The sequence below is a fragment of the Larus michahellis genome, chromosome 4 (genome assembly GCF_964199755.1).
Source record: "Larus michahellis chromosome 4, bLarMic1.1, whole genome shotgun sequence".
NCBI lineage: Eukaryota > Metazoa > Chordata > Aves > Charadriiformes > Laridae > Larus > Larus michahellis.
Window position 1 is genome coordinate 58193744 of NC_133899.1, and position 27876 is coordinate 58221619.

General features: G+C 34.9%; 1 protein-coding gene across 3 annotated transcripts in view; it reads left to right on the top strand.

The window, feature by feature from the left end:
• DPH6 (diphthamine biosynthesis 6) overlaps positions 1-27876 on the top strand; it is a 212483-nt gene that overhangs the window by 61578 nt on the left and 123029 nt on the right. For all 3 annotated transcript variants that reach the window (XM_074585033.1, XM_074585031.1, XM_074585034.1), the window contains exons 6-8: positions 5321-5382; positions 12792-12886; positions 19588-19675. In XM_074585033.1, coding sequence (XP_074441134.1) covers positions 5321-5382; positions 12792-12886; positions 19588-19675 — 245 coding nt within the window. The remainder of the gene's footprint in view (positions 1-5320; positions 5383-12791; positions 12887-19587; positions 19676-27876) is intronic.

Below are 27876 nucleotides of genomic sequence, written 5' to 3' on the forward strand. Positions count from 1 at the left end.
TGTATGGGCTTTTCCTGTGCTATTAGAAACATACTCTTTGATTCTGTATTGTTTAAAGAACAGTACTTGATCCTGCTTCATGAAAATCCATGATGTTTTTATTGTTTACTTAGAAAAAAAAAGAGACATATTTAAAGTAGAGGATTTTACCTTCAAAAATAGTCCTATTTTATCTGTTCCAATTCTAAGATGGGTGGTTGCATCTATCCTTTATACTGTTTTGCTTTCTCTCCATATTTCTGTACGTTAAAGGTCCCATAACCTCTCTTTCTTTTCCTGTTTTCTTTCTGAAAAAGAAATTTAAAAGAGAGAGACTAGTTTTGGTTCAAAAAAACTTAAGTCTTTCATTGCCTTTTTTCTTATTTAAAGTTCTAAATAATTCTGTTTCTGTTGAGCAGCTGATTAGGATCTCCCCAGAAACCTTATTGTGCATTATACTGCCCTCCATCATCAGAAGTCAAGTCTCGCTCCCTGACATCCATAACGATGGCAGTTACTAGTCTTCTCAACAGTACTTCTCAAGAAGTCAGGAAAAAGAAGGGAACTTTCAGTTGCTGTAGCCTTAAAACAAGTTCTTTTTTTTTTTTCCAAAAGTCTATGGTAATTCTATGTGTATGAAATGTTAAGAAGATTGCTAATAGATAGTGATTTTAACCTTATTTTATGGAAGAAGTCAGAGAGGAATAAGATGTACTTTTTGAATGGTACGATTGGTTAGTCAGGAAAGAACAGAGGTTTTTCCCTATATTATCAACAGATAATGGTTAATTCATGTTCTGTTTTATTGATGTGTGTGTGGTAGTGATTCTTTCACAACGTGTTCATGTATTATGGGTTATAGTTTGATTCAGGGTTGCTTTCAGAAGTACTTCATGTACTACCATTTCTTTATCAGGGAGTGTAGTGATAGGACAAGGGCTAATGGTTTTAAACTGAAAGAGGGTGGATTCAGATTAGCTATTAGGAAGAAATTCTTTACTGTGAGGATGGAGAGACACTTGGAACAGGTTGCCCAGGGAAGCTGTGGATGCCCCATCCCTGGAAGTGTTCAAGGCCAGGCTGGATGAGGCTTTGAGCAGCCTGGTCTAGTGGGAGGTGTCCCTGCCCATGGCAGGGGGGTTGGAACTAGATGATCTTTAAGGTCACTTCCAACCCAAATCATTCTATGAAAACCAATAACTATGATTAATTTTTATTTATTTGACATATATAGATTTTTTTATATTTAAATTCTTTCTTAAAAATCAAGATTATTTTAAAATTCTGAACATGTATAAAACGTGTTCTTGTTAATAAAATGAGGCTTTAGAATGTGGATTTTATTAGCTGAATCTAATGCTGTGAAAATGCAACTTGATTTTCTAATGATCTTGATAAATGCAAGTAATATTGGGTAGTCACCCCTCAAGTGAGGGCTTTATGCTACACTAATACATGTGTACAAAGTGAACCATTCAAAATATGGTTCTTTTGCATAGCTTAACACTAACATGCTTAACACTAGTGAAATGCCTAGTAATGTTTTTCAGTACATTTTTTTCACTACAGAACAAACCCCTGAATTTCTGCCCTAGTCTTTGGCAGGGCTGCAGTTCTCTGCAGCACTTGTCCTGTGGCAGTGTGTAAGAGGGCTCTGCAAGCACTGTTGATATCTGCAGGAAGTTCTGCTCCTGTCAGTGGATTTATCAGGAACTGCAGATGGAGTAGAAATTACTTTGAAGTGATTATACCATTTGTGCTATCACATACTGATTTTACAGTAAAACTAGACCACAAAACTGGAGGTGAGAGTACAATTTGTTTTACTGGGCACTGTTAGAAACAGCATTATGAAATCTTTTGAGGTGTTTCTGTTATCATATACTGGTCTATCTCAAAGAAATAAAGCCCCGCTTGCTCTCTTGACAGCACATAATAAATTGACTGATGTAGTTCAGTTGGGGAGTTAAAAATGCATTGAAAATAATGGGCCATAACAGTCTAGGGTTAACATTTATTCATAGATGACGCAATTAAATAAAACAGGCATTAACTTCAAGGTCAGTCAGTAAAGTAATAAAAGTGAATATTTTAATTGAATTGTAATTGCTTCCCATTGATACATGCAAGTTAAGTAAAATAGATGTCAGTGCTGCAAATTATAGTTCCCTTCCTAATTAATTTCTTAATTCTGCATACAATCACGCAGGCCCTGGATCTTGTTGTTGGTTTATCCACCCATCCAGCTTTCTTCGTATCTAGTTTCATGGAGAAAAAATCCAGAGTATGTGGTTAAATGGCACGTACTAAGAATTTACAATACATTATTTTTCTTTTTAGTCTAAGTAATTTTAAGAATCTGAATCAATCTACTCCTTTGTTTAAAGAAGAACATAATAAATTGAAGTACAGATTTATATTAACTATTTTGTAAGTATGGTTATAGATACTTTATTACACTGATAGTAGCAATAGACATACAGCTTCATCTATACATGGATACCATTAGAGATCTGAGATACGGATTACTGGTTCTGCGAATTACAGGTTACATTGGTGTTGACGTTTGGGCCGGGTTGGCCAATGAAGAGACAACAGATGCTCTCCCTCACCTCTTGCTCTGAAGAGAGGAAGAAGAGAGAGAAAGAGATTTATGAGTTTAGAAAAAAACTAATTTTATGAAATATTAATAATAAAAAGGAAATCATGAAATAGATACACGTATACAAAACCATATCAAGCTCTCAGGGAGATGTCACCAGCAGGCACTGGGGGAGTTCCAGACTGGATGCAGTAACAGATGGGAACTGGATTACAGATCTGGATTCAGGAAGCGCAGATCAGGATCAAAGGCAGACAAACACACAGAGCCCTCCTCAGACATCAGCCATCAGAGAGGAGCCGACCTGACCCTTTGGTCCCTCAGCTTTTATATTGAGCATGGCAGAGGGGATGGAACACCCGATTGGTCAGTTTGGGTCACCTGACCTGTCCACGCCTCTCCACAGGGTAAACAACCGAGTCAGCTGACCCTGGTTGCCACAGCAACAAGAGCGAGATTCTCTCTGGCTGAGCAGAAAGCTGGCCCTGCTTCCCCCCAAACCAGGACAATTGGTTCTTGATGCCTTTAGCAGGTGGTCTCCACTCACTCGCAATACAAACCTATTCTTAATCTTAACTCCGATTGTCCATTAACACAGAATGACAGGGGTTGGAAGGGACCTCTGGAGATCATCTAGTCCAACTCCCCTGCCAGAGCAGGTTGCACAGGAACACGTCCAGGTGGGTTTTGAATGTCTCCAGAGACAGTGACTCCACCACCTCTACTGGAAATAATATTTTTCAAAAGGAAGATGAGCTCTCAAAAAAAAAAAAAGACTTCTGCTAAGAAATAGAAAGGGTACGCTGCACTTTCACGGATTTTCATGCAGGTGTGGGATATTACTAAAGAGTTTACCTGTAGTGTGTAGATAGGCAATTTATTTGGTTTTTGTATACTATTTGTATAATAGTTTCTTTTAAATTATTGTTTTATATTCATTAGCGGTCAGAGCAGTAGGTTTATCCTTAAGATCAGAGATAATTTTGTGAAAGAATATGTTAGTATGTCTATTAGTGTGTTAGTTTTCCCTTCTCACATGTTTGTAATGTATCCTTTGGTTTAAATTTGAAGGAAACCAATTTGTTTTTATCAAGGAGAGGAGTTACTTCTCTTAGAAAAGTAATTATGTTAGTGAAGAATGTTAATGTAAATGTGCGCAATGAGTACTGCAATATGGTACTTGTTATTTGTTTATTTTAAGAGAAAATGCTTGTTTAGCCTAATACCTGTCCCATTAAAATCAAGGGCATAATGCTAAGCTGGTGTAAGTTGGAAGACATCACCAGAATCATTGGAACTATTGAAATGAAATTAAGATATTTCAGAATTATTTCCACAAGCATAAATTATCATTATCTTGTATCTGGCAACACACGTTTTTAGTCTGTTAATATAGAGCAATAAACCAATACCAAAAAAGAATAGAGGCAGGGAAAAAACTCAGTTCTCTTTCATTTTAATTATTAAGCAGTTTTTAAAATGTTCCCCTGGATAGTAAGAGAATTTTTAATGTGCTTTAATGAAATATTTAAAAACTTTATTAATGTTTTGAGATCTCATTCACTCTAACTTGTTTTAGTTTCACAGGAATTTAAATATACCAAGACCATCATTGTAAAAATTAAAAGCCATATCAGCTATTTGAACTCAGCAACGACTTTATATAATAGTATACCATACATTTATATAATAGCTTTCATCATCAATGATCTAAAGTGCTTTCCAAGGTACATACTTCAGAAATTGCTTCTAAATGGAATCGTTCTGGTGGCAGCTCTTTAATGATATCCATTATTGTATAAAGCAGTAGAGTAGGAAAAAATAGACAAGTGTTGGCGATCAGTACAAAAAACTCCAAAGCACAGTAATTAAGAATAGTAAAAAATGTGATCACAGAAAATTTTCCAGAGTTCCTGCACTTTCAGAAGTCATCATTTTGGGTTTTTTTATTTACTTTGTATGTTTAAGACCTTTTGACCACTTGGTCTCAAATCCAACTAGGATATTTACGTGGTTGAAGAAGATGTCAGCTCTTGAAACAGTTGTTTCTGGATGTTTTATAACCCACTGATTTCTGCCAATTGTTTGATTTATTCCTGAGAAGTAACCATTTAACAGTTGGCAAAACTCATAAAGTCAAAAAGCTAAAGCAGGAACACAGAGGGGCAAGTTAAAGGAATTATTGGATGTTAATAGGACTTACTTTTTTACCAAGAAAAATAAATAAAAATGTAGACATCATACAGAATGTTTTGTGATGGCTCAAAATGTTCAACATGAAAGACATTCTGTAAGTCTGAGTTTTCTTTATATCTCCATCCTTTTTAATTCTTACCTTTTTTTCTGTGGGTCACACACACATAGAATGTGATTTAGCAAAAAAATTTTTATTACGGAAAACAGTTTGCGTCCCTTCCAGTAATTTGCAGGAACTATAAAAAAAAAGTTTTTTTTTTTTCAAATTTAATAGATTTCTAATAGGGTAACTTATGACTCAGAGATAATATCTGTGTAGTATTTTTATTACCATGGATCCGCATACTTACTTCACTAGTTAGTGAAATTTCTAAGAAAGGAAAACAACAGCTTTTGTACTTGCCACTCAGTGAAAAGGTAATTGGCCTTATTTTTCATTATAAAATATTTTAGATACAATGGGACTAGTTTCTAAGGGAGAGATGCTGTATTTAAAACATAACAGTACTTTATAAAAAATATTTTTACACTTTCTTTTTGCAGGTTTAGATCCAGATAAACATCTAGGAAAAACTCTGGATCAAATGGAGCCTTATCTTTTGGAGGTGAGTATTACTTAAGGGATACTCATACAGTGAAGTTTCAATTAAAAAGTAGCATAGGCAGAAATTTAGTAAAATTAATTTAATTTAAAATTACTTGGTTACTTTCAGAAAGTAGGTGCTAACCCAAGGCTTATCTTTGTACATAGAATATAAGCCTCTGATAAGCACTTTCAATATGAAAAACATTCTTTCTGGAGGTAGTTCACAAATGGTGCTGTCATGTTTGAAATAAACTAAAGGCAAGAAACCTCAATATTAAGGGAACACTAACTCATATGTCAATATAATACAGCTAAATAATTGCATGCAAGTTAGAGACTTTCACAGCAAGGAATGGTAGTGTCAAAATCATAGGGGATGCAAAACTTCCCCACAGATATACCCATCTGAAGGTTTCCTACTGTTTTTTACACAGTGAGACTGCATAAAGTAGGGCCTTTCAAAAATGGAATAAGAGGTTTATTCCAGAGGATTTACTTAACTCTGTGCAAAGGGTTATATAGTCCTCAAAGCAGGAAAATGCTTGTAGGCAGTGCTAATAATTTTATGTAAAGAAAAGCTATATAACTAGAAAAAAAAAAGACCACATTTTGTACACAAGTCTTCTTTGAGTTTGACGTAGAAGCATCAAACATCAAGCTAAGCACAGTTTAAGAGTAACAGCTCTGAAAGTGTGTTTACATATATTGTCTGTGACAAAGATGGTTTGCCACAGTTCCTTGTCCTCGAACCTATTAAAAACCCACAATTATTTGTGTGTTTGGCTATTATGAGAGTCTTGCTGTAACTTTTATCAGTGTAAGCTGTCTAAATTTGCAAAAAAAAAAAAAATCTCCTAAAAATACTTTTTTTGTTAATCTGGGTAGTTCAGCCTGGCTTCACAAGCAGTTTTTCTGGAACAATTCAGAACATAGCAAACTTGCGGAAGAGAAAGTATCCAGAATTTGTTAGGAACTTTAAAAATCTCTTTTTCTGCTAAAGATGGCAAAGTTAATTAGGAATTATATCTTGAGTGTAACTTAATTTTATGAGTCATTTACATGTCTGGAGAGAAGAGGATAGATAATTGGTACTTGGCAAAGCCGAAGAGGAGAAAAGAAGGTCTGTAACATTCAAATAGTCTTAACTTGAAGAGATTGTTTTTGGCCTGTTCTTAGCTTGAAGTTTGTTGCTTCTGCTTCAGAGCTGGAGAATCTGCCCAGAAGCCTTTTCACCACCTCCCTGTATAAACTTGTTGATGTAAAAATCCCCTTCGTTATCTCTTTTTGTAAGTCTTGCTTCGCTTATATCTTTAGATCATCTCAACTGCAGCAACTATTCAAGAATAGCAGGGGGTGGGAAGAAGTGCTTTATTGTGCTCCAGAAGAAGGGAAGGAAGGGAAGCAGGGAAATAAATATCTTCCTAAATACTTGTAGTACGGGTAAAAAAGCAGTGGCAGAGATACACAGTAGGAGTACACAGAAATAACTATATATTAACTAGATATAAAATATTTGTTCATATTGTGTCATTAGTAGATGTTTTATTTCATGCTGTGATAATAAAGATAGACTTAAAACAGTAAATAGTTGCCAAGTCTAGGGATATCTGTAAGATCCAAGAATAGTCAGAAGAGTTAAACTTCCTGAAAAGCATAAACTGGATTTCTACAGGAAAACGAAGAGGGAATGGGATCACTGCTTCAAGCATGAGGGAGCTTTTGGAATAGGTAATGTAATCTAATTGAACACCGAGCTAACTTTGAATCGGAAGCTGTATTAACATGGCTGTTTGGCTCAGCTAGTAAGCCACTGAGAACCAGAGTCCACAAGTTTCAGTTCACCACTTGTGAACATGGTTAGACTGCTTCCAGGAGCTTGACTACGAGGTTGGCATTGCACTGCATGAACATGCTGGACTGGGGTCTTCATTGCACTCCACGTTTGTGGCTGCTCTGACGCAGGCGTGCTGTATAGTGCAGGAGAGTAACGTTACTGTGGAAAGTTTTACTGACATGTGAAGTCACATTCTGCATGGGCTGTAGAAATGGCTAATGATTGATAAATTCCCAGAAAGTTTGTTTGGAAGATCTTTGGAATCACAGGTCAATAATACATAGTTTAAGAGTACGATAAATATTTAAGTGCTCCTCCCCCAGTTTGTTGCTACAGATCACTTAAGCAGTGTTTCTGTTTGTCAGAGCTGTTCCTTTAGAATCTTGGTAGGTGAGAGCTAAGGAAGGATAAAACTTCGTAATCATGAAACAATGAACAATTTACTGTGGAATGGATTTAACAGAAGCATCAACTTCAATATCAATTTGGTACTGATCAGTCACGTTTGGGTGAATTAGTATTTATGTGGGACTAGTTAAATAAGCCAAAAGGAGGAGGGCATAGCACCTGCATTCACAGAAAGCTTCTGTTACCAAATTCAGGTTCCAGCTTCAGTGGGGCTGCAAAGGGTAGCTACTCACCCCAGCTGAATCAGTGGTCTTGACTTTCTTTGAAACTGTAGCAGCAAGTATTGCAATTTTAGGTATGCTAATAGGGTATGATTAAAATAAGGCTTAAGAAGTATTCTTCTCCATTTGATTTCACCATTGTTCATTTTAAAAAGAAAATAATAAACTAAGAAATCCAAAAAATCCAAAGTACCTGGTATTTCGAGGAATTAAATGTATTCTCCGTGACATTTGATGGCTCAAGTGAAGTGATTCTTACTTAATTGCTTTCACTGAAATTCTTACTGTCATGGTTTAATACCTCTCAAAACCTCCATTTGCAGGTTTTATCTTTCATTGATACAACAATAAACAGAGCAATGACTGCATAGCTTAAGATGTAGAACTAGTAGAGCGTTCTGACCCTACTTGGGAATTGTTGTCAGGCCATTGCAGGGGAGACTGCACAACCGATATTTGTTCTTGTAGCTGTTTCTTGTGCATATGCATGCTACGAAAGTCAAAGTCAGTACAAATAAATTGTTTTTACTGGATCCTTAGTTGGCTTTAAGGCCTAATAAAACCAAGTCATTAACTATAAACTGAAGAGAAATGCTTAGGTTTGTGATGTGAAAAATACTCTTTTGCAACCCAATGAAGTCTTCAACGTCAGAAGTTCTGCTAGACAAAATGTGAGAGCAAGAAGTTCACAGTTTTCAGTGGGGAGGAGAGACAAAATTTAATATTCTGACCATACCAAAGCAAACACCATAACAGATTCAGTTTTAACATTGCACATCCCCCAGACTACAATAGCTTTATATACTCGTGTGTCTTTGATTTGTGTTATCTAACCAGTAATTTCAAATTTTACAACAAATTCCTTGAAATTTTGGGGGTATTTTTGCTAATTTATGCTTTTTCCTATTCTTGTGGAATTCTCTTTTGGGTTTTCTATTGACATCTAATGTTATTTACATAGTTCTTTATTCAGCTAGGTGTAGGATTTTTCATTACATCATTTTCCCTAGTGTGGTGCACAAGTTTGTGAGATTTTTGCAGTTCTGTTTAAAATGAATTAAATATTGTTCTACGTGTTCTTCAGTTTTGTTGAAAAATAGTTTATATCTTCATTAGTTCAGTGCCTAGAAAAATGCCAATGCTGAAGATAAGGTCTTTGATATTGAACCACAACATGTATGACGTGAGTCATTTGAGATTGGTAGGGAATGTCCTAGTTCAACTTCTTGGATGCTAAATATCAGGAATTAGGACCTTACTTACTTCTTTTTATACTGAAAGTTTACCTTAAGGAACTGTCAATAAAATCAAAATCAACTTGTATTACTATAATGTGACAAATTATAATTTGTCTTTTGGATGTACAAGAAATAAACATGAACTAATAATTTTCTTTTTAGAGAAATATCTTGGTGAAACGTTATAAGTGTCAATGTTAATTAAAAAAACAAACAAACAAACAAACAAACCCCAAACAAACCAGACAAAAAAGAAACCCACAACCCACCCCTGATTTCGTCCACTGAATTATTTAACTTTGGAAAAATATATTGTCACCTAAATTTTCAGTCTTCAGATTTACTTTAATTTATGTGGGGAACAGAAATGACAATAATTATTGAAATAAAGGTGAGGTGATTCCGCTGCTGTAGCAGCAGAAAAATGGAGGAGTATTGAGTGGGAAAAACTTAATTTTGCAGTTTTTTTATGACTTTACATACAGAAGGTTGAACTTAGGAGTACAATGATGATCTGCAACCCATACTTTTATCAGGGGTGAATTTTGCTGGCAGGGGATATAGGTATTGGGGCAAGGAAAGTTCTTGAATTATTACTTTTTTCTAAATGATAGGTCTTTGATTAATTATTGATGAACGGTTGCTACATAATTGCTAAATTATTAAATTGCTTTCATGTCTCACTGTTTCCTATGTACCAGGAGCCCTAGCTTTATAAGCAAAAGAATTTGTTGGCAACTTGCCAAATCTCAGGGGCTGCTCAAGACTTTCATTAGAATTTATTAATAGAATGGTAAATGCATATTATGGTAGTATTGGCTGTACTTCTGTCTCTGCTAATAGACAATAAAAAATGTTTAGTCATTTGTAAGCTTGCCTTAGAAGTTGATGAGTACTTCTTGATGTAAAGAGCGTTTCTGTAATTATAGAGAATTTACTAAGTGTTAAAATTTCTGTCTGGGAACAAAGTCTTTGCTTGAAATAGGAAGCACTTTGATTCATATCTTTGATTACTAAACTTAAATGAGGAAGTAAGCTGCAATCCTTGTGTTTCATTCCCAAGGTAGGAAGAGACTGTTCTTCAGGTAATGTTTGGGCTGATTGTTTATATACTTTGTGACTCACTGTGTATTTTGAGTTAAGATGAATTTCGTGTAGTCTATAATAAGTTTTCATGATGATATTTCTTTTGGATTTTGAATTGGACTTGCATTTTTAGTTAAGTGTAATTTGTAAATTTGCTTTTTTCTTGCTCATCTGAACTAGAAGGCAGATTTAGTAATCATTGAATTTAGATTAGAGTCTAAACTGTCATATTGTTACGAATATAACATCCAACTTGTGAAGCAAAATAATTGGTCTTCAAAAAACGTTAATATTCCAAATGACTAAAAGGTAAACTTCTGGTGTCATAGATGGCGTTATAAAATATTGCTGACTTTGTTAAATGAACATGAAGGATCTGTTCTATGAGCTGCTGAATGTCCTCAGTTCCTGTTGACATTGGTGGGAACTGAAAATCTTTTAGCACCTTGTGTAATTGGTGTCAAGAATGATTTTGAAGCCAGTGACGTTGAAAATGAGGATTTCCCACAACAAAGATAGGAAACAGTCTCACATCTTTTGAGTATTCAATGTTAATTGCCAATAATTATTCTAGGCACTGATGGTTACAAGCAGAGCTACCAATTATGAAAGTGACTCGCAGACAGTCACGTTTTGTGTTCACTGTGGAAAGGTTACAGTTAGAAAGATCTTTTCTGTTTTTCTCTTTCATTTTTTTGATAGTTTTGTTTAGGGTTTTTTGCAGTGGAGGCTGCAACATGAGGAAGAGTAAAAGGTTTTGACTAACTGTTTTATAGGTTGTCCATTCTTGTTGCATCAACATTAATTATTCTTGATGTATTTGTCCTATAGAAACCTTGTTGTCATTGTTGACAGATGGAGTTCTCTTTTATGTCAGGAGTGTAATTTTTTAATGAGCATTTGATTAAAGGTTTTCTTCTGCTCCCTATCTTTAAAAGAAAATGTGAAAGGAAAAATGAAAAATGTCTCGCATAACAAGACATTGAAAAATGATTTAATATATGTTCTAAAAGAGATTTAGGTTTTACACCACCAGACAACTAAATGGTCACATAGAGCATTATCAAGTTATTGTTTTCTCAGACCATTTATATTTTTCTCCAAAATGATGGTTGAAGACGATACAGGCCTTTTGTTTAATTAACTGAATTTTAAATTTAAAATGTGGTCTTCAGTTTTGTGAAAATATTCAAGTTCTTCTCTCACACCTAATTTTGAATTATCTTTTTTAGCTAAGATGATGGCTGAAGCTGTAAACACTCTTTGAAGTTTTAAGATAAAAAACTTTGAAAGAGAACTGTAAAGTATCACAAACTATACATTCAGCTTCAACAATAAAAAAACCAGTATCATTTGAATATAGACTTGCTACAAAAATATTCTGGTAAACATATAAAAAATTGAGCGTACAATGTATAAATAACCCAATCTCATGCTTGCCTAAAAACAGGCAAACAGATTTGGAATTATTTTCTAGCTCCCAAACACACTTTTTCTAACAGTGCCGTACATTTTGTGAACTGCATTGCTACTTCGACTGCAGGAGCATCATGGGTGGGCATCCGTTCCTCTAAGGGAACGCATAAGTGGGTTAAATAAATATTCCCAGTAGTAACATTGGTGTTGGCAATGGAGTTGAGGACTGCAGTTCAGCTTCTCATGAACTATTTGAAGCAGAATGTTAATGCTTGTTTAATGTGAAAAAACCTGGACAGGACTTGGCTTGAAGTAGTTGGTGCTGGGATACTTTAGAAGGTGGTATAATCCGCTGATGAGGAGACAAATTTCTCCTGCAGAAAAAGGGTCCCCATGCTCAGGCATGGTACAGGTGCTTGATTACTCTACCTATCAGTACAGTACATGAATGCAGAATTACGGTGAACTATTCAGCAGTTGTGTGCTCCTTACTCCAGCAAAAGGACTCAAGTTCCTGCTCCACAGCCGCTCATTTACAAAGCACGGAATAATTAAGGTAGTCATGTCTCTTATTTTGAATGTATCGGTTGATGCAGTTAAATGTTTTAGTGCGATATCCACAGCTTCAGCAATATTCTTAAATGTATGTGATGATTTAGAAAGTATGTTCAGTACAATTTATAAAGGAAACAGCATATTGCTCTTTAGATCTTTCTTTAGCTTTTTGCTTTTGACTTAGAAAACTCTAACTGATTCTATTTGTTAGAATATTTTTAAAGAATGGATATTCACCAAAATATAGAATGCAGTTGAATCTGTTGCCAAAAATTATGTTCATTGTATGCTGCTATGTGAAGTAGTATGTCTTGTTTTGATTTACGGTACAAGCTTCTCACAGAAGAGATCTATCTATGCTAAAGATAGATAGAAAAATACAGGAGTCTGAATGACGTTTCATGTCAGCTGAGGAAGAAGGACTGGGAATTCATTTGTTTATCTGAATGTTACGGTGCCAATTCTACTGAAAATATAACACATTGCTAATTTTTAGAACATTGTAATACACATATGAAGAAATCATCAGCCCTCAGTATGATATTTGGTTTTTTTTCAGCCTTTTAATGGGTAGTCTTTTATAAAGTGCACATTGAAATTTTCAGTGAAATATATTTAATAGAGTGCGTTAATGTAATACTTATGTATTTTAATTTCCCTTTTGTGTTAGCTTTCTGAGAAATACGGAGTCCATGTTTGTGGAGAAGGTGGAGAATATGAAACATTCACTCTGGACTGCCCTCTGTTTAAGAAGAAAATAGTTGTGTAAGGAACAGTTTCTTCCATTTCCTTCTATTAAAGCAATGGGAACATATTCACATTTAGCTTGAGGCAACTTTTGTTGGCAGAGGGAAAACATGTCCTCTAAGTTCACAAACACTCACTTTGTTTAACACTGGCAAAGTCCTCTGAAAACCTAAATCAATACCTGACAAGACGAGGCCTTCATAGAGGGCTATAAACTTTTTAGACATTTGCACTTTCGTTTACTTGCTGATTATGGCCTGCAGTAAAACTGGTACCTACACACTGACACTTTTATCCTTTCATGAAGTGCGAATTGCCTGTAATATTTATCTTTCATTACAGCTACATTTGATAAACTGCCACATCAGTAGCCTGTGGGTTCTGTTAACTGTGTGTATGTGTATGTGTGTGTGGTTTAAGTTTAGCAGCTTAGAATGATAACGATAAACATTTTTCTTCAATTATTAGAGGTTATTTTAAATACAAACTTTGCATGCATCCATCTCATTAACACTGAGTAGTTTATTCCTTTGACATAAATTGCTAAAATCTGTGGAGTGGGATATGGAAAATATTTGTGCCGTGATGCGAGTTTCTTATTAGTCTGTTAAATAGCTAAGCCTGCTTGCTTCAAGTGAGATGTTTTGACTGCTGTTCCTTTTCTTAGCCAAGTAAACAGACTAGTAATCATGTATTGGTGATACTCAGTCATCTTAGGGAAGGTCAAGATTATGGAACATGTAGACATGGTTAAGGCTTTCATGGTGAAGGTCTGTTTGTTTCATTTTTCTGTAAGACTGGGGTCTGTCCGTACAAAGAATGGAGAACCAAGAGCTGTTAACTCTGTTTCATTACGTGGCATTTGGGAGAAGTGCAATAGACAAACTGGTAAAAGGGATGGCAGCTACTCTGGCAGATGTGTGCTGAACTACTGGTTGACTGGAAGATATGTCCTCTGAAATGAGCTAAAAAACTAGATCATTTGAGTCTGGAGATACCTCCGTGCAGGAAAGCTATGGAATTCTTTAGTAAGAAGAAGATTCAGAAGGTAACAATGTAGAATCTTAAAACTGTACTTAAGTTCATGGATAGGATTATGAGTAAGACTCTCGTAGAAGATTCTTTGAGGGGAACCAGGTCCTAGGTAGAAGTGGTAGGTTGTGAGACAATGTGCTGGCTAGTAGGAGTTAGAAAGTTAAGCTGGAATGTAGAATAAAATGTGTGATGCTTGGGTACATCTTATCACAAATAAATCTGGGGACAAAGGACAAAACTCCCCAATATTCCCTCAGATAGAATTTGCTCTTCTAGCAAAAAGGAAAATATTGTGAAATCATTGCTAGAGAATGATGCATTTTTGCATTTGAAGTCTGATATGATTTCCACTAAACTGACAAATTCTTATCAATTCCAGTAGGTGTCAGAGGCAGAATTTTGTGAAACTTTGTCATTTAGATTAATACTAACCATTACCAGATAAATGTGGCCTATTCAGTGTTTCTATTGCAACACTTGCAATAAAAAGTATACTTCAGAAGAAGGATTGGTAGATTTTAACTGGGAGATTGAATGTGCTTGTATCAGTTTTTGCACTTAAATGTGTTTGGCTGATTATATACATTCTTTCTATTTATTTTGAAGCTTCTTATGTTGCAGATTAAATCTGGGAGTTCATTGGAGTAGGATTCATAACTTCCCAGTGCTCCTTTTCAAAGCTTTCTTTGCATAGATACAGCAGATTGGAGAAAACTATGTCAAATCTCATGAGAAATTCTTGGTTGGAGAGATTTATTGGTTTTTTTTCGTAGAATTTGAGGAACACTTAGGAAAGTACATTGTGCCCTTGGGTTGGGATCAACCAGATATCAGTTTAAGTAGGAATATCTTATAATATATTCTAAATGTATTTATGGCTGTCTGTGGTTTAATGACCATTCAGGCAACTAGAAAAAGCCAAAACAGAGGTGGTCTGGCTGAGTTGTCCTTATTTCTATTGGCAACACTCCAAATAATAAAAATTAACAATAAGTGCACAAAAAATGCAGGAAAAGACAAATATATAAATCACTGGGTACTTAATAATAAATACATGGTACAGCAGACCATTAGTTAGTCGAATAGTTCTAAATATACATTTCTGTAATGGAAACTGAATAGCTACACTGGCATTGTGTGTCTCTGACTTGATTAGCTCTGCTTAGCTCTTACATTATTCGTGTCATGAAGACATGCTTTTTGAGGGGCCATTCAAGTGAAATGAATTACTTTATAAACTTCTAAGGAAAAATATTTTGTAGTTTCTTTGTCATTAAATAAGTTGCAAGTTTGTTTATTTTGTGCTTTTCATACACACTAAATCTAAACAGACTTTGTAATCACGTGTTAACTATGCTAGTATAGTTTCCAAATGTTTAGGTAGCCATGGTTCTGGTATACATCCTGATAAAATTTTTGAAACTTAAGTGGAGTTGTAAGAATTACAATTTAGAGGTTAAAACCTGTCAGAATTTTCAAGGTCCCTAAATTCCTGAACTCTTCCAAGATGTCTTCCTAGAGAAAGTTTCTGAGGGAGACATTGAGGATTACTTTTGCCTACAAAACAGGTGTGCTGAATTAATCTTTGCTGGCTGCCAGGTGCCCACCAAGCTGCTCTCACTCCTCCTCCTCCTCCTCAGCAAGACAGGGGAACAAAATAAAATGAGAAGCTTGTAGGTCAGGATAAGGACAGAGTGATGTCTTACCAATTATCTTTGTGGGCAAACCAGTCTCAACTTGGGGTAAATTAATTTAATTTATTGCAAATTAAAAATAAAAGACTAGGATAGTGAGTAAGAAAGACAACACTAAAACCACCTTCTCTTCCCACCCATTCTTCCCAGGCTTAACTTCACCTTTTTCTTCCTGACTCTTCTACATCCTCCCCACCAAGAAGTGCAAGGGGATGGGGAATGGGGGTTGCAATCAGTTCGTAACACTGAGTCTCTGCTGCTCCTTCCTCTTCATGCTTTTCCCTTGATCCTGCCGGAGTCTGTTCCACGGGCTACAGTCCTTCACAAACTGCTCCAACATGGATCTTTCCCACAGGGCAGTTCTTGAAGAACTGCTCCAGCACAGGTCCTTTCCGTGGGGTACAGTTCTTCAAGAATAGACTGCTCCGGTGCGGGTCCTCCACAGGGTCACAATTCCTGTCAGAAAACCTGCTCCTATACGAGCTCCTCTCCACTGACCACAGTTCCTGACAAGAGCCTGGTCCAGCATGGGGTCCTCCAGAGGCTGTAGTGTGGATATCTGCTCTGATGTGGTCCTCCGTCTGCTCTGGCGCTTAGGGCATCTCCTCCCATTTCTTCACTGACCTTGGTGTCTCGGGGGATGTTTCTCTCACATTTTTCTTGCTCCTCTCACAGCTGCTGCACAGCATTTTTACCCTTTTTAAAATGTATTATTGCAGAAGCACCACCAGTGTTGCTGATGGGCCCAGCAGCCCCTGGTATCCTCTCATAGAGGCCACCACCCCTGCAGCTTGTCCCCTGCTACCAAAACCTTGCCATGTAAACCTGATACAACAGGAGAAAATCTAATACACCTGTCATTATTAACGCTACTTTTGGGTAGTGTTTTCACTGGTCAATGTTTTTGTCACGTGAAACTCGTGACAAAATATGTTTCTACAGTATATCCTTTGAAAAAGAAGAAAATCTGCTAGTTCAGGAAAAGAAAAATATAGCCTTGATGTGTTACTTATTATGGAGAAGTGGGAGTCTTTTTAATGTAAGACTATGTGATGAGTTTTGCTTTTGAATATTAAATTGGATTCTTGCCATTCTTCTCAGTCTTCATTAAAAAATACGCCTCACAAAGAAAGCATGGCAAATTGAACGAAATATTTGAAAATAAACAAGATTTAGCAATGAAAGCGATATCTTACAGTCAAAATACTCAGCCAAGAGTCCGATGAGTTTTTGTCTAGTTTTCCCAGGTAGACTACTGTAATCCTGATGTCAGGTTTCTTATGCTCAATATTTGAGAAGTACCAAGCATTTCCTGTCCTTCTTACACACTGGTGTTCGAAGTGCAATTGATTGACACTTCTTCAAATCATAAAGATATATTTCTCATCTATGTGAATGCCATCTAATATCTAGTCTTACAATAAAGGCACATTTGTATTTATGGAACCACAGAATAATATGGTCATTTTTTCCGGTAAATTGGCATAGTTGAAATATTTGGGAAGTATAATTTTGCATTCATATACCTTACCATTAGCTCTGCGTTTAGGTTTGTAATTTTAGGTTTGGAGTTAAAAGCAAATCTGTATACATGAAAGATAAACATGTACTGAGAGCACTGATTGTACTCTCAGACTTCCTCTTGCTTGTCATATTTGTCCTGTGAAATGATACTGAGTGTTTTAAAATTATTAAATATTTGCTAGATCTTCAAAGAGACTTGAGAGATCAGATGATTATGATTTCAAAAAATAGATCATTAGGACAGTTTTTCAACTATACTTCGTTGTTTTCCAAAGTCTTCTGAAAATGTCCCTCAACAAAATTCCTGTGTTGCCATCATAATCAAACATGAATCACCTTATGTAGTCACGTTCCTACTCAAAATTCAGACTTGCAGCATGATATGGCCTTTATATAATTACCAGGGTCTCTCTACTTTTGATGTGATTTGGGGTGTGGTTTTGTTTTGTTTTGTTTTGTTTTACCGTTTCCTACACTGGACGTGACATTTAAGTTCAGGACTTCCTATTTTTTTTAGTTGTTGACTCATCATTGGATGCAAACAAAACTGTTCTGCTTTCCACCTATTCATTACATTTGCTGTTGAACAAGACTGTAAATTTTATCAGTTAGAACAATGATGTATGTTTGTATTGTATGTATGGTAATACTATTTTCAGCACCACATAATCTACCTGTTGTCACCCATCAGCTGAGAAATATTGGCATATTAAACTAGATATCTTTTATGGTCCGATCAAATACCCATGAGTTAACTGTATTTCAGGAATGTACTTCATCTGAGAACAAATATTTATGATTTCTTAATATTTGTGATACTTCTTGATCAAGAAATAAGTTCTAAATTCTAAAGTTATTGAACAGTTAGCATAGGTATCAATCTTTAGCATCTGTTCTGCTGTACTAGTGAATTGGAACAGGCAGGCATACAAGCAGAACTGCTTCCATGGAGTTAACTATATATTTTTTTAAAGTTACTAGGTATTCTTTAAATTCAATAGACACATATATTTAATAACCCTAAATTTTTGTTTTTCCTTTCTGACATAAGCTTTTCTGTTAATTTAGTTTTAAGCTGTTTATCATCACTGAAAAGTGCCAGTCTTCCTCCTATAGGACTTGAACAGCAAGCAAGAAATCTTTATTGAAAATATCCTCAGACACTGAGGATACCCAGGTACTAGGTGCTAACGGAGTCTTGGTGTCTGTATTTTTAATTATGTATTCCTATTACTAAAGATTTCCAAAGTTATTTTCTACCTATTCCTTTTAGAATTAGAAGACACCCATGATAATTTGAAAAAAATTACTTTAATCTTAAGGGACTATCTTTAAGATATCTTAAAGGAATAAGTGATACTTTAATTGTAAAAATAATTACTCTCAAGAATGAAGCTGAAAACTTATTTTTCAAATTACTTTAAAAGTTTACTGAAAGGGAAGTGGAGCTTCTTATGCTAAAGGTATTTATCCTTATTGTGCAATGTAGTGATGACAATTATCTTAGGACATTTTATATTTTAAATCCCAAAACACATTTTATAGAACAAATATTTCTGTTAATTTTACACTTTCATTAAGTCAGTGGAATCTGGCCAAGACTTTAACTGCTTCCAGTTTGCATGGTTTTTATGTGGTGTTACTAGAAATCTATTTTATCTCATTGAATACTGTGAATGTATCAAGGGCACTGTGGTTTCAAGAAAATTATTTGTGTGTCCATAGCCTTACTTATAACAATTTTCAGATTTTCTTGTACTGTGTCTGAGTTTCTCTTATGTTTTCTTTGAGTTTCTCACCTTCTGATGTTTGTTTCCTAGAGCTACCTTTTTCTTAAGTAGTAAAACCATACAGATGGATATAACAGATACTGCCTCTTGTGAATCAGTGTGACAGATTGTGTCTGTAAAAATGAAAACTAAAATTAACTAATTTGAATCAGCACAGAGGAAGTTTAACATTGTTACCAACACATTTGGCATTAAAAAGTTGTGTCTAGTAGTCTTCAATATCAGATGCAAGATGGTTGAATCAGTCAGTTTCTCAGCGTGAAATGTTGTATGGTGTTAATACCTCTAGAACTAATCCCTGGAGTGTTAGTCAAGAAGAATGGACTTTTAAAAAAATCTCCTGTTGATGAAATTAAAAGATTGCTTTACATATTAGTCTCAGAATGTAAAACATAATGTCACTTATGCTTTCATAGACTGCAGCTAAATGAATCTCTCAGTACTGGTCTGGAAGTATAGTTTATTCTTTTTGAAAATTGAAAATTAGTGAAGTAATGTGTAGTTCAACAGTATGATTTTATTTAACAAACTTTTTTCTCAATTGATGTAAAAACTAAGTAAGAAATTAATAGATTTTCAATGAGTTACCTTGGAGTCTGTATTATACAGCAATTAAGTATTGTCTGTATGTAAAATTATATACTAATATTTGATGCAAATAATTTTTGTATTTCAGAGATTCAGCCAAGGTGGTTGTACATTCAGCTGATGCATTTGCACCTGTGGCGTACCTTCATTTTTTAAAATTACACCTGGAGAATAAGGCAAGTAGATTGCAAATGTTGTCTTCCTTTAAAGCTGTGTGCATTTATTTCTGTTCTAATGTTGCTTTGTCACAGTTTGCAGTGAAGCTACAGTTTTGCATGTGGGTGTACTTTCAAATTACAATGTACATATTTATTTGAATTTCTGAACTTGCCATAAGGAAAAACTCAACGCAAATGTTGCCTTGTGTCGAATGAATGGCGGTAGTATGTTTGTGTAGCATTTTCATCTTGAAACCTCAAGGTGATCAGCCAACGTGGTTCAGTCAAGCACGTGTTACCTGTATAGTAGTACAGCTAGCCACTCTGTGGAGGACAGCTGCATTAGAAACTGTATGAACAGTGTTGATGTGCTGGGAGGTGGCATCTCTTTTTGCTGTTTCTGATGTAAGGTGTATGATTTAAGAACTTGCTGATGCGCAAGCACTGGAGTTTTAAATGTACTGGGTTTTGTTTTATCTTCTCCATATGAAAGATACATCTAATGAATGACTTCAGATCACGTAGAGGAGATTATCCTGTCCAAGATCTTAAGGGAATTATTAGTAGTTGACTGGGATTCAGTCACTTAGCTTATGATTCCATGGAAACAACAGAACAGGAATAGGAAATCTAGTGGTTTAAGTACTGCAGACTTTTATGCGAGCACAGCTAAGAAGGTCAAAACAGAAGTAATTTTTCTTAGTATTTGTCAGCACTTTTCTGTTTTTCTTCTCATTATTTTGTGAGTATAATGAATTTTTTTTTCCTCCTGAACATCTATAAGTGCTAGTATTTTGTTGAAGAGAGTGCCTCATGATCTTCCTACTACTGTTGCAGTCATCTTTTTATAGGTCTTCCTACTTCTTTCTACACTTTGAAGATCACTGAACCTCTTCTAGGTGCAGGGATTGTTATAGAATGTTATTATATTGGTATTTTACATTTCATGTCTCTTGAGCAACTACATTTCCTGAATTTCTTTCAACAGATCATGCCTTTTTTTCCCCCTCTTTTTTAATTTTATAGTTCCAAGCAGATAAAATACCTGTACATTTTTCTTCCATGATGGCCTCATTCTTGCTTTGGAAAGTAAATTGTATCCTGTCAATTTGTAGTTTGGGATTTCTTTCAAAAATAAAACATTAAATATTTGTATGGGAGACTGTGAAAAGGATATCAACTAACTATGTGAAGCAAAACCAAATAGGCTGAATAAAAGAAAATTTGGGAGCGGGGCATGGTGGGGAAGAGTGATAATATATTAATATTTCTTTGGGGGCACTGACTTTATTGCTCATGGCAAACTTGATGCTAAAATGCGCCATACATCACTACAATGTGACAGGCTAGGGAAAATGAAAAACACAGAGCTTTACATAAATCAGGCAAAAAATCATATTAAAATGCATAACATTTTATATAAGAATCAAGATTTTACTTTTATCTGTTCAGAAGCTCTTTTCCCCTTCTTATGTATATGTTTTAGATTTGGTTAAAGCCTCACAGTTTCAAGCAGTGTTGTAGTAAATCATATTTCAAATTCATTGTAGACAAAGCTGTCACGCTCTCAAAGGGGTAAGGTTTACAAAGGCTTGCCCTGGATTTTGGTATATAAACTAATGTCTTGTATAGCTAAAAGGAAAATAGCCTATTTTCTGCAGTGGTTGTCTCATAAGGAAAAGCAGCAGAATCCTTTGGCTATAGATTATTTTATGATTATTATAAAATAAGCTAGGTTTTCAAGAAATTATGAATATGGAGAACAAGTCAGTCTTTCAGAGCATAACTTGTTACTAAGTTAGCGTGATTTAACTGCATAATGATAAGAGATGCCTTCAAGATTGATATGCCTGTAATACTGTACTTTTTCTCACTATTTGTTGCTTACAAGCCCTACAAAACTTTAAATATCAGTTAGTAATTCAACACTTAAAAGCCAATCCTACAATAACAAATCACTGCAGGGAAAAACTGCTTTAGAAGTAGAACTAATTTTAGTTTCAGGCTTTCAAGGGATTACTGAAAATTGGGCAAAAAATACTCCATTACGAACAATGTATAAAAGTAGCCACTTATGTAAGCACTTTGTAGAAACCATTAATAGACCACACAGTGGTGTGTAATTCTAATAAGTATTATGACATCAGTTTTGTTATTTCAATGATATATATATATATATATTTTTAACTTTTATTATATATTCATTTTATCTTAGTTACATGCCACAGGTGTTAATTTTACATTCTTTGAATTTACCTTAGTCTCTGCTGTCTTTCCTCCTCTACAATGCATCTTCTTCAGCTAAAATTCTTTATGTTTAACTACAAAGCCTGCGTAGAAATTTGTTTTAGATTGTTCCTGGCAGCAAAATGAGCCCTCGTGCCTGGGGGAAAATAACATTTTACTCACTGTTCTGGTTTAATACATTACTGTGCAACTTCAAAATGTGATTTTGCATAATAATTGAAGGTTTCTTTTAACACACCCTCTTTTCTTTCATTACCAGTGATACAGAAAAGGCTAAAGAGATAAATAAATATAAGATGTTATAATTAAGACATTATTAAAAGTTTGGTAAACATGGCTTAAGATAATTTTTCGTAGGCATTTAAAAAAAAAGTTAAGAAAAAATAATAATGCTAATATAACACTAATGTTCAAAATTTGGAAGTGCCTCATTTACTTCATTGTAAACAAACAAGGTCACCAATGTGATATACGTAATACAGACACCTCACTTCATTGATATTTTACTTTGCCAGTAAGACCATCACTTCGTACATTTAAAATGTAGGATGTTTTGTGTTCAGGAGATAGCAATTTCCGAAGGATACTCCATAAGGTTTAAATCAAGTGTATTGGCTTTTAGATTCAAAACAAATTTAATTGTATATATACAACTAAATATATATACAACTGTATATATATTTGTATATATGCAATTATATAGACAATGTATACAGTGTATATATACAATTAAATATATAAATATATATACAATTTAATTGTATATATACAATTAAATATACAATATACAAATGTATATCTTCAATTAGGTAAAAATACGCCTGTGAAACAGTTTTTGTTTTACTTTGACAGCACAGTGAACTTGCAAAACATTTCCACCCCCATGTTATACTCTTCAGTTACTCTGGTGTGTTGGTTTTTGAAACAGAAATTAAAGCTTTTGGAGCTTCGGGTGCTGTGAACCTCCTTCTGATGACAGTAGTGAACATATTAACTGTCATTCATGCTTTAAGATTTTCTCCTTCCCACTTTTAATAAAGAATGCTTTGTTCCCCAAGTTCCAGTGAGTAGGAGCAGGTATACAGCAAACAATACAAGCTGTGAAACTGCATCCCTGAATTAGAGGGAGTCGTGTAGTTTTCCTTCTACACTTGGCAGAAGGAAGGAGCCCGTTTGCTTGTAACAGAGGAATAAGGCCTGCTGCTGCTCTTTCTTATAGCATACTATTGCATTCTATTTACCTATCAGAAGTGGATACTGTGAGGCTTATTTGTTTTCCTGTTTGTCAAAGATCGTGACTTATTTGGGTGGAACACAAGTGCAAGCAGTTACACCCCCATTAAACATTAGCAAATCCATTTCACAGGTCCATTTGGAGATGTTTTTAAAAACACTTTTAAAAGTTAGAAAAGGTGTTTGGGAGAGACGTACATGCCTTGTGTACTAAAGAAGCATGATCCTGCAGGTTAGACTTGATTTAACTTTATAGCCTATTTCTGTTCAGTTCCTTCTGGCCTGAATTATTTTAGTTAATCTCCATTTGGGACTTCAGGTCTAGAATTAGACTTTTTAAGTGATGTCTGGGGGAACAGGAAGGAATATCAAGTTGCAAAATATGGTTTGTGGGTGGCATTTTTGGAATACTTTGTCATCATTGAATGATACTTCTAGGTAACCTTTACTTTTCCTCTTGCGTCATAAGAATATAGATAACCCTTGTAGTTATGTTTTCAAAACTTTTGTAACAAATACTGCAAATTTTTTTTGTACATTGATTTATTTCAAACACTAAGATAATAAATAAAGGATTTTCTTTGCTATTCCGTTAGATTGCAGATTCAGTCCAGTTCTCTGAGAAAAGAGAATTTTTTGTTCTCTTTTTATAATGAAGAGGTTTTATTTGGCCGTCTTTCAGAGTTAAGGACTTATTTTCCTACGCGCCCGTGTATCGTACTTGAAATACTGAAAGGAGATGTACGTGGTGTCTCTTATTATATTTATTTCATGGAGTTCTGTTATCAAGGTGCACCACAAATAAAGACATTATCATAGTCTTTCCTTATGTTTTCTGAGCTCTCTGCCCCACTGTATTCTCATTGCTGTGCAGTGGGAGAACTATCAGTTTTGGAATTGTGTTGTGATAGGTTTTTATACCACTTTCTGTATTGGAGAATGTAAGCTTTTTAAGAAGGCAATCTGTTGTTTTCATAAAAGACCACTGCATGGAATTTCAGCTATATCATTCAAAGCCCTAGCTCCAAGGCTTTTTCAACAGGAGAATTTGGATCTTGAACACTGGTGCATTTGCTTAACTTCATTCTGAGCGCACTTGCATCACTGACATGAGTTATGTGAATATAGTTAAGCATATGCATGCATGCAGGCTCTGATCCAAAATTAGGCTGGTATCACAATGTACAGTGGGTGTGGGAGAAACAGTGTAACAAATGGGAAAATATATTGCGTCTGTGAAGCAACATGAAAATGTTATGTGATAAAATAGGTTCTGTAAGATTTAATTAAAATGTCATTATAGCAAGCTTGAGTTTTTGTTTTTAAAAGGATGAGAGTATTATTCAGGGAAAGTTAGTCTGTTTGTGGCAGTCTATAACTTTAAGTTTTAAATTCTTAGATTACTTTCTCTGTCGACAGGAATAGAAGACCAACATTTGTATGAGATTTGAATATAGCAACTAAACAGAGTCTGGCAGCTCTACTTCGGCTGGCATTGAGCCTGTTGTTCTTCTAGTGCCAGGTTCCACACCTAATACTTCTGCTGTAGCCTGCACCTGTGGCTGCTGCAGAAAGTGATTGATTACCTATGTTTTTGGAGCATTGTGGGAGTCAGCCTTGAATGAATCGTTGTGATGTATCATAGGCATTGAAATCAATGGTAGTCTGTAATTATTTTTATGGTCTTTGGTGTAAGAGACATTGTAGAATTTCTAGTACTTTTTAGTAATTTCAAAAAAATTTTGCAATTGACTAGCTGTTTGTGTATATCTGTAATAACAGATGTATCATTTTATTTATATCTGGGAAGCAATATTGATGTAAGCTGAACAATTTATAAAATATTGACATATTTATGAAAAAGGGATGTGACTGTGGATGATCAAAAATTTAATGGGGTATCAATTCGGAATGTTTGTCGTATTAGAAAATTACAAAGCTACAGGGGAGTTCTGTAAGTTAGACCAAACCAGTTGTGATACAGTCTGTGAGTCTCACTACATCTCCATGAATTTTTTATGAAGCACATTTTGCAGAAAACATGTTTAGAAAACATAGTTGAAAGACCAAATTTCACAGATGGCATAAAAATGGAATAGGTGCTCTTTTCATGTTCACTTGCAGAGCATATAAATTCAGTCCTCCAGGTTAGGGAGTGGAGAGAAGTCACAGGTCTCTAATAGTACCTACACAAGATATCTGCATCTCTAGATCTCGTAAAAGGTAATTATGTAAAGCTTAACAAAAGCGAGAAACAAAGTCACTGTCGTACTGGCAAGCTGGAACTTTTCCCTTTCCAGTTAACATATTTTTTGCCTAGTGATGGATTGTTATGCCGTACTGAAGTTGAAATCCAGGTCATGTAAAAACAAAACCCAAGGCAACATTGTGATAGTATCATTGGTATCACCATGTCTGTGCATGCTTACTCAGGGGGTAGAACCAAGAGGTGCAAACTGTATGTTACGTCAGTGAGTGCCCACGCTACAGTGCAAATTGATTGTTTTATGATGGACGTTACAAATTACTATTTTAATATACTACTAAAAAAATACTATTTTAATAAAACAGCAATTTTCAAGGAGGAATTGGTAGCACATTTAGCACTTCATGCCACTATACATTCTGTATATTTCTATAAAGTAAAGTCTTCTGGATAAAAAAATAGAAACTTCAAAAAAAATAGAAATAAGGGAATTTTCTTGGTTCTTGTAGCATAATCCAGCTTAAGACCTATTTCAATTACAGATTTGTTTTCCTGCTTCTTTATTTTCTAAGTCATACCTGAAGGGTTAGGGGCTATCAGGCAGCCCTCTGGGTAACGGCAATATATATCAACCGGCAGCAGTAGTTGAAGGTGTAATTCAGTGAGAGGGAAATGGTATAGATGCTGTTGGATGCTTGTATATTTTAATGTTGGAATGCATGTCGTGTTTGTGCTAAATTGCAGTTTTCATCTTTGTGCTATTATGTTACATTTAGTTGACTTCTTTTAACCTCTCATGTACAATTGATTCACATAAAGTAGATTATTGCCTTGACTTTCATGCCTTTCTTGGAAGAATGAATAAAATAAGGTCCAATCAAAGAACATCAGACCCTCTTAGAGCATAGCTTTAGTGTTTACAGCGCTTATAAAACTCCCCTTGAGCCCTTTTAGAGGCAGCAGAGCTGTTTCCTCTCATAGGTAATGACCTTTTTGTAATTTAGCCTTTCCTGAGAATTTCCAAGTACACTGCTTTAACTTAACTGGATGCTTTCTCTCCAGTGAAGTCAAATACCAATGTAAATGCTGAATTCTCATTGCAGACTTCTGATGCATACTGTAGTTTTCTGCCTTTTTTTCTCACTTTTTTTTCTTAATATTAAGAGAAGACTTTTGAAGTTGCAATAAGATATGTTTTAATTTCCAAAGGAAAGAAAAAAATAAAATAAAAACATTTTTTTTTAAACTGTCTATATTCAAATTTGATTAATAATTTGTAACATATCCCATTTTATTTGACAGCTTGATGAGATCTAATTGTTAGAAAGCAGAGAATGCAGAGGGTCGAATTTAGGTGACATTATGAGTCCTTCATTGTATAATGTTAGTATTCTTTTTCATAAACATTTTGCATGGAAATTCCATACATGATACACTGATTTGTGAGCTAAAATAATATTCAGCAGTTTCTAATACATATTTAAGGATTGCCAAAGGCTTCATATTTTATCAACTTTTTATCTTGCTTTATTTGGCTTTATCATCATTTTTGTGAATTTAGTATTAAAGAAGCCTGCAGTAAAATGCATAGTTTAGGCACAATGTGAAATTTGAGACCTTTGTGCAGAAAATTAATTGATAGAATCTGGAGTTACAGCATATAGTGATGTTTGGTTAAGGTTTATGGATAAATTCTGTCATAATTCATATTGTTTTTAAATGATGACAAGTAGTATTAGTGATCCCAGAGTCAACATGCTCTGGGGATTAGGCTTCCTTAGAAAATCAGATGGAAGAGTGTAGGGGTTCTGATTGCTTTAAAATGAAAAAAAAATAAAATGCATGCTGTAATTCCATGACTTACTGAAAATATAATGAACACTGAATTTTTGAAGACTGGTCAATGTGCAGTCTGTCTGTGTATTTTGCTTTAAAAGGCACAGTGGGTAGTTTTCTCTTCCCAGGCCTAAGAAAGCATTTGAGAAGAAAAGGTACCGTGAATTATTTTCCTTCCTTGTAAAGAAATTACTTTGATGTATAAATGCTAGGAAATATTTTTTTCTGTATCTCAAAACTCTGAGCATACCAAGCTGTGTTGAGTTTGATGGAAGGGATAGTCTTTGCACGATGAATAGAAAGAGATTTTACCTTTTTTTTTTAACATGAGCTGCATTCATTCAAGGTTCCACAAAGTTTTAAAACTTTCTTGTTAGTCTGTTGCTCTGTTTCAAATGATTGGTGACAGTGTTAATTATCAAATTGTTACTCTGGTTCCTTTTTTCCCTTAATTTATACTATTTTTGGAAAACATAGTGGTCCTGTGTATAACTGTGGAATAGAGTTTCTTCATTGTAGTATTCTTTCCATCTCTCATCTCACGTCTCATCATTTTCCATATCTGTTGTTCTTATTAACTACTAAGTCTGCATTTTTATTCCATATGATATGTCAACAGGAGAACATTGTATTCTGCCAGTTTCTGCAGTCTAAATAGTGGGAAATCCTAATGCTGTTCTTCCATGGATTGTTCTAA